Consider the following 14,387-nt stretch of genomic DNA (forward strand, 5'->3'; position numbering starts at 1 on the left):
AGATTCGGTCATATAGTTAACTAATGATGTACAATCATATCAATATTTCTTTAATTTGTACTAGTTATTATCCTCTAAGACCTGCAATATGCAATATTAATTATATGTTACTTTGTGTTAAAGTATTAAGAACCCAGGATAATTAACCAATAAAGCCCTGTATGAACCCATTTTTAAACTTATTTAGCAATGACTATATCTGAAGGAAATTGATTTGAAGAGCTTAACAAAGATACTTAGTAAATTTTATTACTAGCTGATGCTGGAGGCGACAAAATTAAATTAAATTTTAATGATGGATTACTGCGTTTGAGTAACTAAATAAAATAGTTGATCGGTTATTAGTCAACATGATCAACTAGACAAATTTGATGAAAGGCTTTAATATGTAATAGATTGGGTAAATAGTCATCAGTCCATATATAGTATAGTAGGAATATAGTATAGTATAGTATAGTACTAGCGAATGCCCGTGCCTGAAGGCACGGGTCGAGCAAGAGCAAAAGGAGCACATGTTGCAAAAAATAGATAGGAACGAAGGAAAATACAATATATGAGCACGAAAAATTGAGGTGCAAAGAACATTCAAGCAGGTCAAAAATTTCCAAAATTCTTAAATCACTCAAAACATGGAATAAAAATTAAATAAAGCCAAACCAAATATATATTTGTAAAACTTAACGTAGAAAATAAAATGTCATTATGAAATTCTCAATGTCTTTACAAAGCTCTTATCACGACGACCCAATTGTTACTTTGTCAATCCTTGACATTCCTACATAAATAAGAATTTTTAATCTTATTTATGTATAATCTAGGTATGACAATAAAATAAGAATAGCCTTGCTTTAGATTGCTCTCTCATTCTCGTTGGGCCATTACATTTTTTGATATAATATTGCCATTGAGTACCTAAAATATCGACACAGTGCTCATCCCGAGCAACCTCAATATTTATTTCGTGTAGAGGTTGTGTCTATAAATAGACAGTGAACTATTTAGTCAATTGCATATATTTGAATTGATGGTTGTATCGTCTATCATATTTGTTGCCTTTAATTTTATTTTGCATGTCATTGTTTTTATTCAAAAGAGTCTTACCCTAGTATCCCCTAGCAAGTGTTGTTCTGATCGCCGTGCAGTGCTATGCTTTAGGATTCGCTCTCGTTCTCGTCGCGCATGTTGTGCCAGTGTTAATTTTGATATCTTTTTACCAACTTGTGGCTAAAGAATTTGTAGAAGCAATTTTCATGTCATAATTAGTATCCCAATACTCCTTAAAAAAATATCAGTATTATTAAAGCACTAATATTTGTTTTCCAAATGGAAGATAGAAGTTAGGTGTCAAATGTGTATACCTGTGAGTTTTCCAAATGGAAGATAGAAGAGCAAGAATATTTAATAAAATAAAAAACACACTAAGAGTCTCCCTAGGGAAGCCCACATCCACCATATTGATGTTTTCTCCATGTGCACCTATCCATGAGAATAGAATTCAAGTTGAAACTTTTTTTCCCTTGACCTGGGTTTGTATCCCCTCAGATTAGTTTTTCGTCCCCAGCTCGCATGGAAGTTTGCTGCCTACAATCTTCTGGAAAGAAAAACAAAAAAAAAGTAGCTCTATTCGATAACAAAAACGCATAGTCTTATTGTCTTCAAATATCATTAACCCCTAAGCTCCAACTCCACTTTCAAATTACCTATAAACTACTCACTTTCAAACTACCCATAAAGTTGATGACTTTGATGCTTAGACTAACCTTTTACTAAGGTTAATAATCAGTCAAATTTGACTTTTTCCAAATGTGTCCTTACCGGTTACTAATTAGTATCACTATAACAATTCATTTGGTCCAAATGCGTCCTTCTGAGCTAGCACAACCACCTGTGGTTCGAGTGAGGAAGGAGTTAGTCTTTATATGAATGTGGAAAATCACCACTAAACAACAAAGCAAAATAAAATAAAATGTTATACCTAACTTTGATGGAATATAAAAAAGGACAAACAAAAAAATTGGTAATATCACTTCAATATTGAATGAGGAAGCCTTGAATTCCATTTGGTCCAAAATCCCCACCACAAATGCTAAACCTGAAGTTTCTCTATCCCCAAAATGATTGAATGCTAAGTAAATGATTACTAATTTTGCTTTAGGCCAATCTCCCATTTGATGGTACCATATCAAATAGCTTTATCAACTCTCATATCAAAATTTCATGTGGTCCAAATCCTTGGCTTCATTAGAATGGGTTAGTTTCTGCAATTACTCTCTCGCTGTTATTAACAACCTAGCGAAGGACATAACAAATGGTCACGCCATGGATCAAAGAAGCATTGAACTTAACAATCTCAATAAAATGCTTCAAAAGATAGGATATTGGCTTCAAGCCTAAGTAGTGAGTACTAATCCTTTCCAGCCATTCTCAAAATCATGTGCTGCAATTGCAGATACCAAATTGGGAAAATCGCTACCTTTCCATGCTATTAAATCGGGTAAGTTCAATTAGACTCAAAGAAGACAAAGGTGTAATTTAGAGATGCTCCACAATTTGCTATTTGACTCCGGATATTTTTTAAAACTACCAAAAGAAAGATAAAAGATACCCGTGAATTTTCCTTTCCATTCCCAACATGGATGATATCGTGGTCCCACTCATTGCGGATTACTATTCCAATATTTCTGTCTCGAAGAGGTTGAATCTGCATGCATGTACAAAGTCGGTTGAGAAATGTTAATAACAGCATTAGAAGATGACATCTCTATTTAATTCGAAAAAAGTTTAGAGAAATGAAATTGTCATACCCGTTCATTTTCATTTCCCATGGCATAGGTTGCCTTTTCTTTCCCTTTGACATTTGTTTTGGTTGAGTCAATTCTTGTCTTCCATCGTCCTATAAAAGTAGGGTATGGTGTATTGTCAAAGTTTACCAAAATAATAGTGAATATATATGTAACTGATGGTCTTACCATTGCTACAGATGCCATTGACGTTTTGCTTGTCATGTATCACAATCCCAACATTGCTTGTTGAGGAGGTCGAACCTGCGTAGTGTTGATAGAGAGACTTGAAAGATGTCGAACCTGCGTAGTGTTGATAGAGAAACTTGAAAGATGTCGAACCTGCGTACGGTAAATAAAAAAATAAGTATGCTATATACTTTTTTTGTAAGAACTCTATACAAATTCAAAGAATCATTCCGATGCATTTTCCTTTCCCTTAACGCAAGTTGTTCCCTTGGCAGTACTTCGTGTACTCTTTTTTTCTCGGGCCATTAAGCCTGCTTTTCGTAATACATGTAGGAGGCAGAAGGAAAAAAAACAAAAGACTATTCAAGATATTAGAATAAATCCAAAGTAAAAAAAGATACGGAAGACAAAAAGCATTCCAATTTTGAATTGAGAGGATTGCAATTGTTTGTTAAAAAGATATGGGTGGGTTGGTTTTGTAGATTTTACGGAGAGACCAAGTAGAGGACAAAATCTATTGGGTTTGGGTTTGATTGAACATAGTGTTTCTTATTGTTTAAGCAATTAAAGCATTAGCACTTCTCTCACTCATACCAAATTTGGTTGTTTCCAGTCCAAATTTCACATATTCAACCAAATTACGAAGCCTCTCAAATGGCATGAATAAAGAAAACTAAAAGCCACCCAGGTAGATGTGTTTCTTTGTTCCATTGAGGCATTCTTACAAACATCTCAAATGCAATTTTTAAAGTCTCAAATAAAGGAAAAAAAATCTAAAAGCCAAAGGACTTTTAAGAAAACCCACCAAACTGAAGGCAAATGAAAATCATTTCCAGCAAAATAAAATCCCCAATTCAGCTGGTCTAACCTGAACCCTACCTCAAAACTTCATTCCAACCGCTGACAAACCAACAAAAGGATTCGAATTTGCCTTAAAATCAACAATTTTAACTGATAACAAACAACAGGGTAAACGTAGCCAAAAGCACGTCCCTTAGGTTTCTAAGACCCAATTCGACTCTTGAGAAGAATTCTTTTTTTTTTTAGTAAAAAACCAAACTTTGAAGGCGCGCAAATGATAATCATTGCCATTTTTCAATAAAATAAAATCCCCCAATTCAGCTGCTTTAACCTTAACCCTAGCTCGAAACTTCATTATAAAATCAAACAAATAACCATATAGAAACTTTATAAACACACAGAAAACCAAAAAGGTTCCAAATTTGACATACTTGATAATCAACGGCAGGATAAACATAACCAAAAGCAATTCTTTATCAGACTCGATTCTAGACCAAACTTGACCTTTCCCCCGATCCGTAGGTCTACTGAAGCACACAAATAATCGAACATTTTACAGTGCATAGGTTCTTTCAAGAAAAAAAAGAATTCAGGATGAGCCATTACACAAAAATGCAATTCCATATAGATGGTTGAGAGAGAGAGAGAGACATAAAACCTTTGCTCTGATCACCGATGAAGGGCCACCCACTCATCAAAATGCAGTTCCCTTTGTTGGTTTCCCACCACTGAATCACAATACCATGGAATTAGACAAATGAAATCAAACATGAAGCAAGAATTGAACTCCATAAATGACGATGAGAGAAAAAATTGTAGTACTTGCTCCGTTTGATGCAAACACTCTGATTCGCCATCGAAAATCCACACGGCAACACATATGGGCTTAAACAACTGTTGCTGAAGCAACAATCACTTGGCCACTACTGCTGTCGGAAAACTCCCTTCGCCGCCGCCTGCTGATCTTGACTGAAGTGAAACGGATTGTCTGCCGTCGACGCAGAGAGGTCCCACGGGGACTTAAGGTTTGGTTGGAGGGAGAAAAAGGGAGTCGACAGAGGGAGGCAAGAGAGGGGTGTGGTGGTGCGGTGGGTCGATTGGAGAGAGAGAGTCGCGAGAGAGGGGGAGATTGAGGGAGATAGAGTCGCTGGATTATTTGTGTGCGGCTAGGGCTCCCACTCAGCTGATTGATTTTCAAATTTTGAAAATCAAATCAAAATTTTACCAAAATTCCATTTAGGATAGCCCTTGGATGGATTAAGTATTTACAAAAAAGTCTTCTGTAGGATGAAGGGTAGAGATTTATGCAGGCATGAGGATAAATCTAAAGCGTTAGTTATCTTTTGAATTCAAACACCGCTCTGTTTTATTATATAGATATGAGGAGTACTGTGGAGTTGTGTTGTCCCCATCGATCGTGTCTAAGAACACTGCATTTGTTTGTCACCAACACGTGGCGACTCAATAAGAGCTAGGGCTGCCCTCCCAAATCGCAGGAAGGAAGGATTGATTTGCCCAATGCCCAGATCAGATTGCGAGCCAAGATCAGTGTATCAACCACACCGGCCACTTGGTTGCATGTATCGTGCACTACCACTCTCCACTTTTAGCCCAACACCACTCAGATGGCTGTCACTGCGATCCCAATCCCATCACGCTGCCTACCTCGATCCCCTCCTTTGATACTCCTACACTACTATACTAGTACTACTACATACTAGCTACTAACATCCCGTTCCATAAACTAATTAATACTCCTCTAGGCTATATAACTACTCCTACTACCTAGCTAACTACGTATATCAACAGGGTAGTATATATACTGATTCCCTTCTCTCACCTCACATCATACTTCGATCGGGAGCACCGAATAATTACTCATATACAGTATTTGTTTTCCACTTTTGTCATCCATTAATTCATCTTAGCGCTGTTTAAAATTTTCGCTCAATATTCATATATACCCACCACTACATCACGTACTCGATCTCTTTCATACAAACAAATGAATCGATCACAAGTATACCGCTTAATTATTCTTAATTTCAAGCTAGCTAGGTGGAATATTTTGTTCCCTTTAATTCTTTTTCTTTTTTTCTCTCTCACCCATTTGTCTTCCTTTTCCCTATATATACCAACCAAACCCACCCTCGGTTTTTGCTTCAAAACCAATATCTAGCTAAGCTTGTGGGGGTCATGAGCTTATAATCTTATCGATCATCATATATACATAGACTCAAATACTAGTACTAGTTTGATTAATTAGGCCAAGGAGTACTTATGGATATGGGTATTGGGGGAACTCAAGTAGAGAGCCTTTGGGTTCTGGCTCTAGCTTCCAAATATAGAGCTTTCAATTGGGTCGACAACTACCTAGGGTGTTTTATTATGACATGCTTTATCTGGCTAGTCTTGAGCTTGATTTACTGGGCTTACCCTGGTGGTCCTGCTTGGGGCAAGTACAGGTTGAGGAAACGCCTTCTCAACTACTTGAAATTAATATCATCAACAACGGCCAATTATAAGCAGCAGCCCATACCCGATGGTCCAAGAGGTTTCCCTGTCATTGGGAGCATGAACCTCATGTGGGGTCTGACCCACCACCGGATTGCTGCCGCCGCCGACAAATACAAAGCCAAGCGTCTATTGGCTTTCAGCCTTGGCGAAACCAGAGTTATCGCTACCTGTGATCCGGACGTAGCCAAACAGATTCTCAACAGTTCCGTTTTCGTTGATCGTCCGGTAAAAGACTCAGCTTACAGTCTTATGTTCAACAGAGCTATTGGGTTCGCTCCCTACGGGGTTTACTGGCGAACCCTCCGTAGAATCGCAGCCTCTCATCTCTTCTGTCCCAAGCAAATCAAAGCCTCCGAGTCACAGAGGTTCGAAATTGCTGGTCAGTTGGTAGCAATGTTGGGTGCGTCGCAAACTGGAGACATTCGTGTCCGCGATGCACTTAAACATGCCTCCCTCAACAACATGATGTGCTCTGTTTTCGGACGCAAATACGGGCTCGATACCAGCAATCCCGAAGTAAACGAAGTGAGGGAGCTGGTCGACCAAGGGTACCAACTTTTGGGCGCACTCAACTGGTCCGATCACCTTTCTTGGTTAGCTGACTTGGACCCACAACAGATCCGGTTCAGGTGCTCCAAACTTGTCCCTAAAGTGAACCGCTTCATCAGCCGAGTCATCGCAGAGCACCGAGCGCAACCCCGACACCTCAACCGTGATTTCGTCGATGTTTTGCTCTCCCTTGAGGGTTCAGATAAATTATCAGAGCCCGATATGATTGCCGTCCTTTGGGTAAGCAAGCAATAAAATACACCTCTATCTATAAAAAACATAAAAATACCCCTTTTTGTCGTCTGAGATTTACAATAAGTTTTACAAAATTTCACATGTATTTCCATCATTCCATGATAAATTTTCGCAACACAAGAAAATAATTGGGCCGGTTTTACGTACATGTCGGAGAAATTAGTAGTCATATTTGTATCGGCGTGATAAAAAGTATGGTACAGAATGTACAGACACAAATAAAGACATAGATACCTACACTTACACAAACATAAAGGGATACAAACACAGAGGGATACATGGAAGAAAATAAAATATACACATATTCTTTACAAAAATAGATTAAATGTGATTAATACGATTATCGAACCCACACACCCAAACTACTTTTACACTTTCACAAAAGTACCAGCTTCTTCTTAAATTATTGTTTTGATAATTTTCAACTCTAAATATTACTATTATTTTTTGCATCGGTCATTCGGTTCGATGAGAGGATTATAAAAAGAAGAAAATAGCGGCCAAAAGCATTTTTTTTGTTTTACTAAAGACGTAAAAATTTGAAACATCTGTCTTTTGCCTTTAGTGCCCTACGTTTGAACCTTTTTCAAATTCAATTTTTTGTTTTTATATTTTTCTAATTCCGCTCGTTGAGCCAAATGATTGATTGTAAAAATTTCTGCAAAAAACTAAATAAGAAATTACGAAAAAATAAATAATACCGAAGAAACTACAAAAACGATAATTTAGGAAAAACATGGCCTTATATTGCTTCCACATGATTAAGAGATTATCCAATAAATTTAAAGACAAACCACGAGACACGTGGAACAAATTTGTTATAATCTGAATTATTGAAATATAGGAGTTTTCTTTATAAAGTGACACACACGCCATATCTCCATACATGTCCACATGAGACATGCATATCCTCAACGTGTTTCAGAGACGTGTTCTCTATTTACTTTATTTTTGTGTGTGTTGCCTTGTAATATATTCTGGTACTACATACCACCGTGAGCTTTCGGCTTATTGGTATCCCCATGTGTCCGACACAAATACATCGACTACTTAGTCGTGTTTTGCTTCACAGCGTATGTGTTCGTGGCTGTTTGCGTATAGTTGAAAATGCACGAAGGACGACTTGCATGGACCTAACTACCAATATTTTTATATGAAAATTGCTTGTTTAATTTGTGTTGTTTCAGGAAATGATATTCAGAGGAAGTGATACCGTGGCAATTTTGATGGAGTGGATACTAGCACGGATGGTAGTCCATCCTGAAGTTCAATCAAGGGTGCACGATGAGGTAGACAGAGTAGTGGGATGGTCACGCGCGGTTACAGAGACTGATATAGCGAAGATGGTGTATCTACCTGCAGTGGTGAAGGAAGTGTTGAGGTTACATCCGCCGGGACCATTGCTCTCTTGGTCGCGGTTGGCGATAACAGACACGACTATTGATGGGTATCACGTGCCAGTAGGAACTACGGCCATGGTGGATATGTGGGCCATCATGCGGGACCCAGATGTGTGGTCGGATCCACTTGCATTCAAGCCAGAGAGGTTCGTGAGTTTGGGTACTGCTATTGATCATCAAGCAGCAGAGTTCTCGGTGTTTGGATCAGACCTTAGGCTTGCGCCATTTGGGTCCGGGAGACGGACCTGCCCGGGGAAGACCTTGGGTTTGACCACGGTCACCTTTTGGGTGGCCTCGCTTTTACACAAATTTGAATGGTTGCCAGTGAATCAAACGGCTGTTGACTTATCAGAGGTTTTAAGGTTATCGTGTGAGATGGCTAATCCGTTGACAGTTTGCGTCCATGCTAGGCGCATACCATGTTGACTGTCTTAAGGCTAGCTATCACTATGTTAACTCGTAATTTTTTGAATTTGTATGTTAATTTGGATTAAGGGGTGAAAAAAAATAGAAGTAGTACGTAGTATATAATGTTGCATTTCTGTAGTCCAAAAAAAAGGTTAAGCAGGATAGCTGGCGCGGGTCGTTACACTTTTTGGGATTAGCAGCATTGAAGGACGCATATGAGGGAGACATTATGAATACGGTAGATGATATTGAGAGAAATGTATGTAGCTGTTAATTAATTTTTATTTCTTTTATCTTTCGAGTCATTAAAATTATCTCTTTTGTAATACTCTATCCTATAAGAGAATAAATTCTTTACATTGCCGATGTAAATATTTCTTTCCTCCAAATCAATTACATTAAGCCACGTTGTAAAACAGTGGTTCCAATCAATAAAACATGGCGACGTGAAGCAATGTAATTGATTTGGAGGAAACAAATGTTTACACCAGCAGTATAAAGAATTTAATCTCATCCTATAAAGGTGTCATGCATTGTCATCTACGATGGAATTATGCATCGGGTGGATATCAACTAGGGACGGAACTAGAATTTCACTTTAGTATAGTTGCGAACATGTGGACTAGAATAAAATAAAAAGATAGACTGCAATATTCTAAAAGCTGTTGTCATATATATGCATATACAGTATTAAGAAAGAGTAAACATTAGAAGTATCGAAAACATTAGAATCGGTATCAAAACTTCTAGCATGTTCTATCAATGTATGTAATCAAGAAACTTGCCAAAAAATCATCATTCATCTTATTGCGCAATTTAGTATTCACAAGTTCGTAGCAAAAAAATGCACGTACCGTCATAGCCGTTGAAATGGGCAAAGTGATTATAAGATAAATTAATGTATCAACAAGGGAATAAATTTTGGACTTTCTTATTTAACATCCGACACAACTATGACATGGTAGTCAAATTGAAACTTGAGATTCTTAAAAATATTGAGCTCATAATTTTGCAACTAAAATCTTAAATGTAGTTTTTCTTGCTCTATGAAATCATAAGGATAAATGGATAATGTTTCTCTGCAATCTTGCATATGTCTTCGATTTTGAAAAGGTTTCTTCGCAAATATCCATGCTGCTCAATCACAACCATGGATGAGTTGCTTCCTCTCATTTTTGTTTGCTTGTAGATTTTTTTTTGTTTTCCCATTTTTTCCACAGAGTTTGCCTAAAACCATAGTGTGAAGTTCGATTTTTTTTCTTAATTTAGACCTCATGTTTCATAATATTTCATTTGGCCTATTGAATTTAATTTTAGACTTTTTTTTCAGAGCCTCCTTTGTTAAAAAAAAAAAATTTAGAGGATTAAAGACTGCCTATATAACAAAAAAAAAAACTAATGGTGGCAATTCTATATAATTTGGAGGATAAAATATATATTTTTCAATATAGTAATAGTGTTTTTTGAAATTCTTGTGGTGGCTACCGCTGCCACTTGTCCCCCGGGCTCTATCATTGATATCCACATCTATATTTTGACTTGGAAGTAGAAGAAATATATATATATATATATATATATATATATATATATATATAGTAGGAGTAATCTTCTTGTTCAATAGAGAGTTCTACAGAGGCTAGCTAGGCAACCACTCATACGTATACTAGTGGACAACTATATTATCGATGACATGCAAATTGCTGTGTACGTATTAATTAATTGGATCAGGTATATATATGCGTCATTCATGATCAGATGATTAAATTAATGTCGATTAGCTAGTAATTAATGTATGTATGCTTTACTCCTTAATTAATTATTACGTATATACTTCCTTGAATTTGTCCCCAGATGGTATCTCGTTCGTTCGGTCGATCGAGGATTTACGTTAATTAGTAACATTAATTAATTTGAACCCATCGTTTACTCAACTGGCCGGATCGAGTAATATATATCTAGTAATTAATTAAGTAGCTAGCCGAGTACATTAATTTTTTTGCTCCAGTAATTACCTAGTACACGTAATCTTCCATCCTATTCCTATTCCTATCTATTGAAATCAAAATTTGAACCATTGTCCATTGACTTAATTTTCATAATTAAATGTCAAAACAAACAGTACTACTACTACATAGTACATGACTCAGATCTAATGAGGTAAGCTCGATCAGTGTTGAAGACACTATCTCTCTCTCTCTCTCTCTCCATAAGATCGATCAGTACTTGTGGGGGCCGGGTTAGGATGTAAAATGCATGGTATATATAGTACAGTAGTATATTACTAATTTCAACCATACCAGTGATCGAATGACCGGCCAAATGCCAATTATAAGATCGATCCATCGATCATCAAACTTACTTTACTGCATGCTGTGCCAAATATATATAGTCACCTAGTCTAATTAATGATCTAACTGCAAAAGTATATATAGTACTGTAATAATACTAGTAAAATACACAACACTGCATGATCGATGAACACATCTTAATTTCTAGCTAGTTGAGAATGGATATCGAATATTGACAGAGACCTCTCACCTGTGCAAACATTTTGGTGAAGTAATTATTAAGTAGGAGTACTAAATTTTGAAGGAATACAGTGCCCGGCCCGACCCCTATCAAACCAGGGAAAAAGGGCCTCGATCAACTTGACTAGCTACCTTAGAAACCGGGACAGGACAACGATATATCCATCGTGACTTGAAAATGAGTATAATTAGCTAGCACGCCAGGAACAAATTAAGCAAAGATGACACCAGCTTATATGCGTTTGGATAAGGAAGGCAGGAACAAAATCCAAGTTCATAAATATAGTAGTATAAGATTAGTCTCTCTGAACTTTGTTATATATCAGCTGTCTTCTTCAATCTGATCAATACAATACTGATCATACGGATAATGCAGCTTGCGGATTAGTTCTCCCATCAATATTGATCAACCTATAAGAATTTATGCTTTATTGATAAAAAGCCATGTAGGAGTGAGAGTCAAGGTGAGAACTTCTTTATATTTTTTTGTAGAAATACACTTGCTTAGGGTTGTTTTGGCTAAATAAGCGGCCATTTAGTTTTTTTTTTTTTTTTTGTCTTTATTAAAAAAATTCGTAATTGTTATTTTTGTATTAATTTTTTGTGGATTATTGATTTGCCACGACGATTCGACGAGAGGAATCGAAAAAATTAAAAATTATGATTGAAATGCAAATTTTTTTGAATAAAGACAAAAATAAATAATAATAATAATAAAAGACAATCTTTTTGGCAAACAAATAAGCCAAAGGCCCCATTCCACTAAGGGAAGTACTTAATTTTTTGAATTAAAGATGATGTATTGTGATATATATATATATATATATATATATATATTATAAAATGGGAAATAAGTACCCAAAAAATACTTAACCTTAGCGGAATGGGGCCTTAGCCAAAACAACCCTTAGTATAGGTAATGTTATATAATAATAATATTTATAGTGTCACTCATCTAAAAGAGGATATCGTATTACCCCAAATAAGTGGTCCATATTGTGCCACCAATACAAAAATACTTAACTTGTTTAACCAGCCAACCTAGCAGGATACCACCAATAAAATATATTCCTAATTAACCACAGGAGGCATAACATAGCCTTAAAAGCGCATAACACTTTCTAACAATGAGACATTTCGGTAACATGAATTTGTTAGGGGTGATTGGCTCGATGAAGACCTTAGAATGGTGTAACATAAATTTTGGTGGATCAATTAAGACCTTGAAATGGCATACGTAACATAAGTTTTCGGGTGTGGTTAATTGGAGCCAAAGGCAAACTTGTACCACAAGCTGCATGACATCGAATCACAACTCGCATAACATTGAACCTCAAGCCGCATGACACTAGCCAAATTCGTACACAAGCCGTGTAACATTAGCCAAATTTCGTACCCAAGTCGCATAACATTAGCCAAATTTCGTGCACACTACCATAGACAGCGTAACAATTTTTAAGGTGGGACCCCAATAGGCGTAACGTTAAGTACACAGAGTAACTAGAGATTGCATAACATGAACCAGAATGGGCGTACCACATGCATAAAATGAACCACTAGAGGCGTTACATTTTTGAATAGTATTTGAATTGACATCTTCCGACTTGAATGGATTATACCACACGGAATGAATCAGACCTTTCAAATGAATGGTATAAAAAATATTTCAATTTTTTTCATTTAAAGGTAATCGATCAAATTATCAAACCCTGCGGTCATATGTACACGAGTATGTAGATTTTTATGTATGTTTACTTTCTTTCTTTTTTGCTTTTTGTAGGTATATAGTGAATTACACAGCTAGCCCAGTATATTTTGTCAACAAGAGTTAATTTTTATGCAATTGCATGGTTATCGATCATAAGTAAAAGTTACGAAACACGTTAAATTGTTATGAATGAACCATAAAATAGATGCATATGATACACCCTTTTAAGTGATGTGTATTGTAGACTTTCCCTAAGTATATATCTATTTGCATCTACTTTCCAATTAAATAATACGCATGCATGAATGCTTGTCCGAGTAACATGGGTCGCTAGTCATTTATGCACACTCGTAATGCAATTAGCAACATGTTTATCCACCATAAACTCGGTTACTATAGAGATTAAAAAAAAAAAAAAAAACTCGGTTTCTACAGATAATTGCCATAACTTTTAACAGATAGCTGTGATCATCCAAATTAAGTGATGCATGACAATTGCCATAACTTTGAGCACTGTGGTGCGTGTGGGCCAATGGACGCGAAAATTAATTACCTTTACTATATGATAAACTTATTGGCCCCAAGCTCGAGCATGCATTAATATTAAGCGAGTGATCTTGTACGTCCACAAGATATAATCCTTGATGGGAGCACACGTACATGTTTTGACAATTAAAGTGTGATTCCTGCCATTTGATTTGAATGCCAAAGAAAGATGTAGGCATATCATGAGATTCATAAACTTAAGGATAATACTATAGTGTCCACCCGCCGTTTGGGGACATCATAATTTTTGGTATAACTGACCACTACAAGCATAACAAAAATCAGTGACATGTATAACTAAGGCCTTACAAAGGCATAATCCCCAAAATCCCCAGAATTTTTGGAGATTTTAGGGGTTATGCCTTTGTAAGATTTTGGTTATACACATCACTGGTCTTGGTTATGCTTGTAATGGTCAGTTATGTCAAAAATTACGGTGTTCCCAAACGGCGGGTGGACACCGTAGCATTTCCCCTAAACTTAAACATGGAGCAAAATTAATAGTACGTACTAGCTGTACGTAGTATACTTATATCTTTCTGTCTCGTAATTAATTAGTACTGTATAACCAAAAAGATACTGATAGATAGACCGGAGTAAGATTAATATTGTTGAAAGAAACAATAATACAATAGACAGCCAATTTCTAATCGAGTTGACAAATAGTAGTGCATATATATATGTAATCATTTGGAAATTAATTACT

At 36.4% G+C, this 14,387-nt stretch overlaps 2 protein-coding genes across 4 annotated transcripts; one reads left to right on the forward strand and one right to left on the reverse strand.

Annotated features, from left to right (window-relative positions):
- Window positions 1-993: 993 nt before the first annotated feature.
- Window positions 994-4,956, reverse strand: LOC131333133 (uncharacterized). Of its 3 annotated transcripts, XM_058367488.1 has the most exons (6): window positions 4,593-4,956; window positions 2,970-3,044; window positions 2,805-2,893; window positions 2,606-2,701; window positions 1,816-1,885; window positions 994-1,591 (listed from the first exon to the last, which is right to left on the reverse strand). In XM_058367488.1, exons 1-5 carry the CDS (start codon window positions 4,648-4,650, stop codon window positions 1,835-1,837), a joined length of 369 nt encoding a protein of 122 aa, XP_058223471.1. In that variant the 5' UTR covers window positions 4,651-4,956; the 3' UTR covers window positions 994-1,591; window positions 1,816-1,834. The 3 variants fall into 3 exon arrangements, with proteins under 3 accessions (XP_058223471.1, XP_058223470.1, XP_058223469.1); XM_058367487.1 differs by lacking the exon at window positions 994-1,591 and adding an exon at window positions 4,429-4,498 and having other exon boundaries at window positions 1,605-2,701; XM_058367486.1 differs by lacking the exon at window positions 994-1,591 and having other exon boundaries at window positions 1,605-2,701.
- An 807-nt stretch (window positions 4,957-5,763) lies between these two features.
- On the forward strand, window positions 5,764-9,162 carry LOC131334106 (cytochrome P450 78A3). Its single transcript, XM_058368982.1, has 2 exons — window positions 5,764-7,076; window positions 8,279-9,162. The coding sequence occupies exons 1-2, from the start codon at window positions 6,051-6,053 to the stop codon at window positions 8,915-8,917; spliced, it is 1,665 nt and encodes a 554-aa protein (XP_058224965.1). The 5' UTR covers window positions 5,764-6,050; the 3' UTR covers window positions 8,918-9,162.
- Window positions 9,163-14,387: the final 5,225 nt, after the last annotated feature.

The sequence above is a fragment of the Rhododendron vialii genome, chromosome 7a, assembly GCF_030253575.1.
Source record: "Rhododendron vialii isolate Sample 1 chromosome 7a, ASM3025357v1".
Lineage (NCBI taxonomy): Eukaryota > Viridiplantae > Streptophyta > Magnoliopsida > Ericales > Ericaceae > Rhododendron > Rhododendron vialii.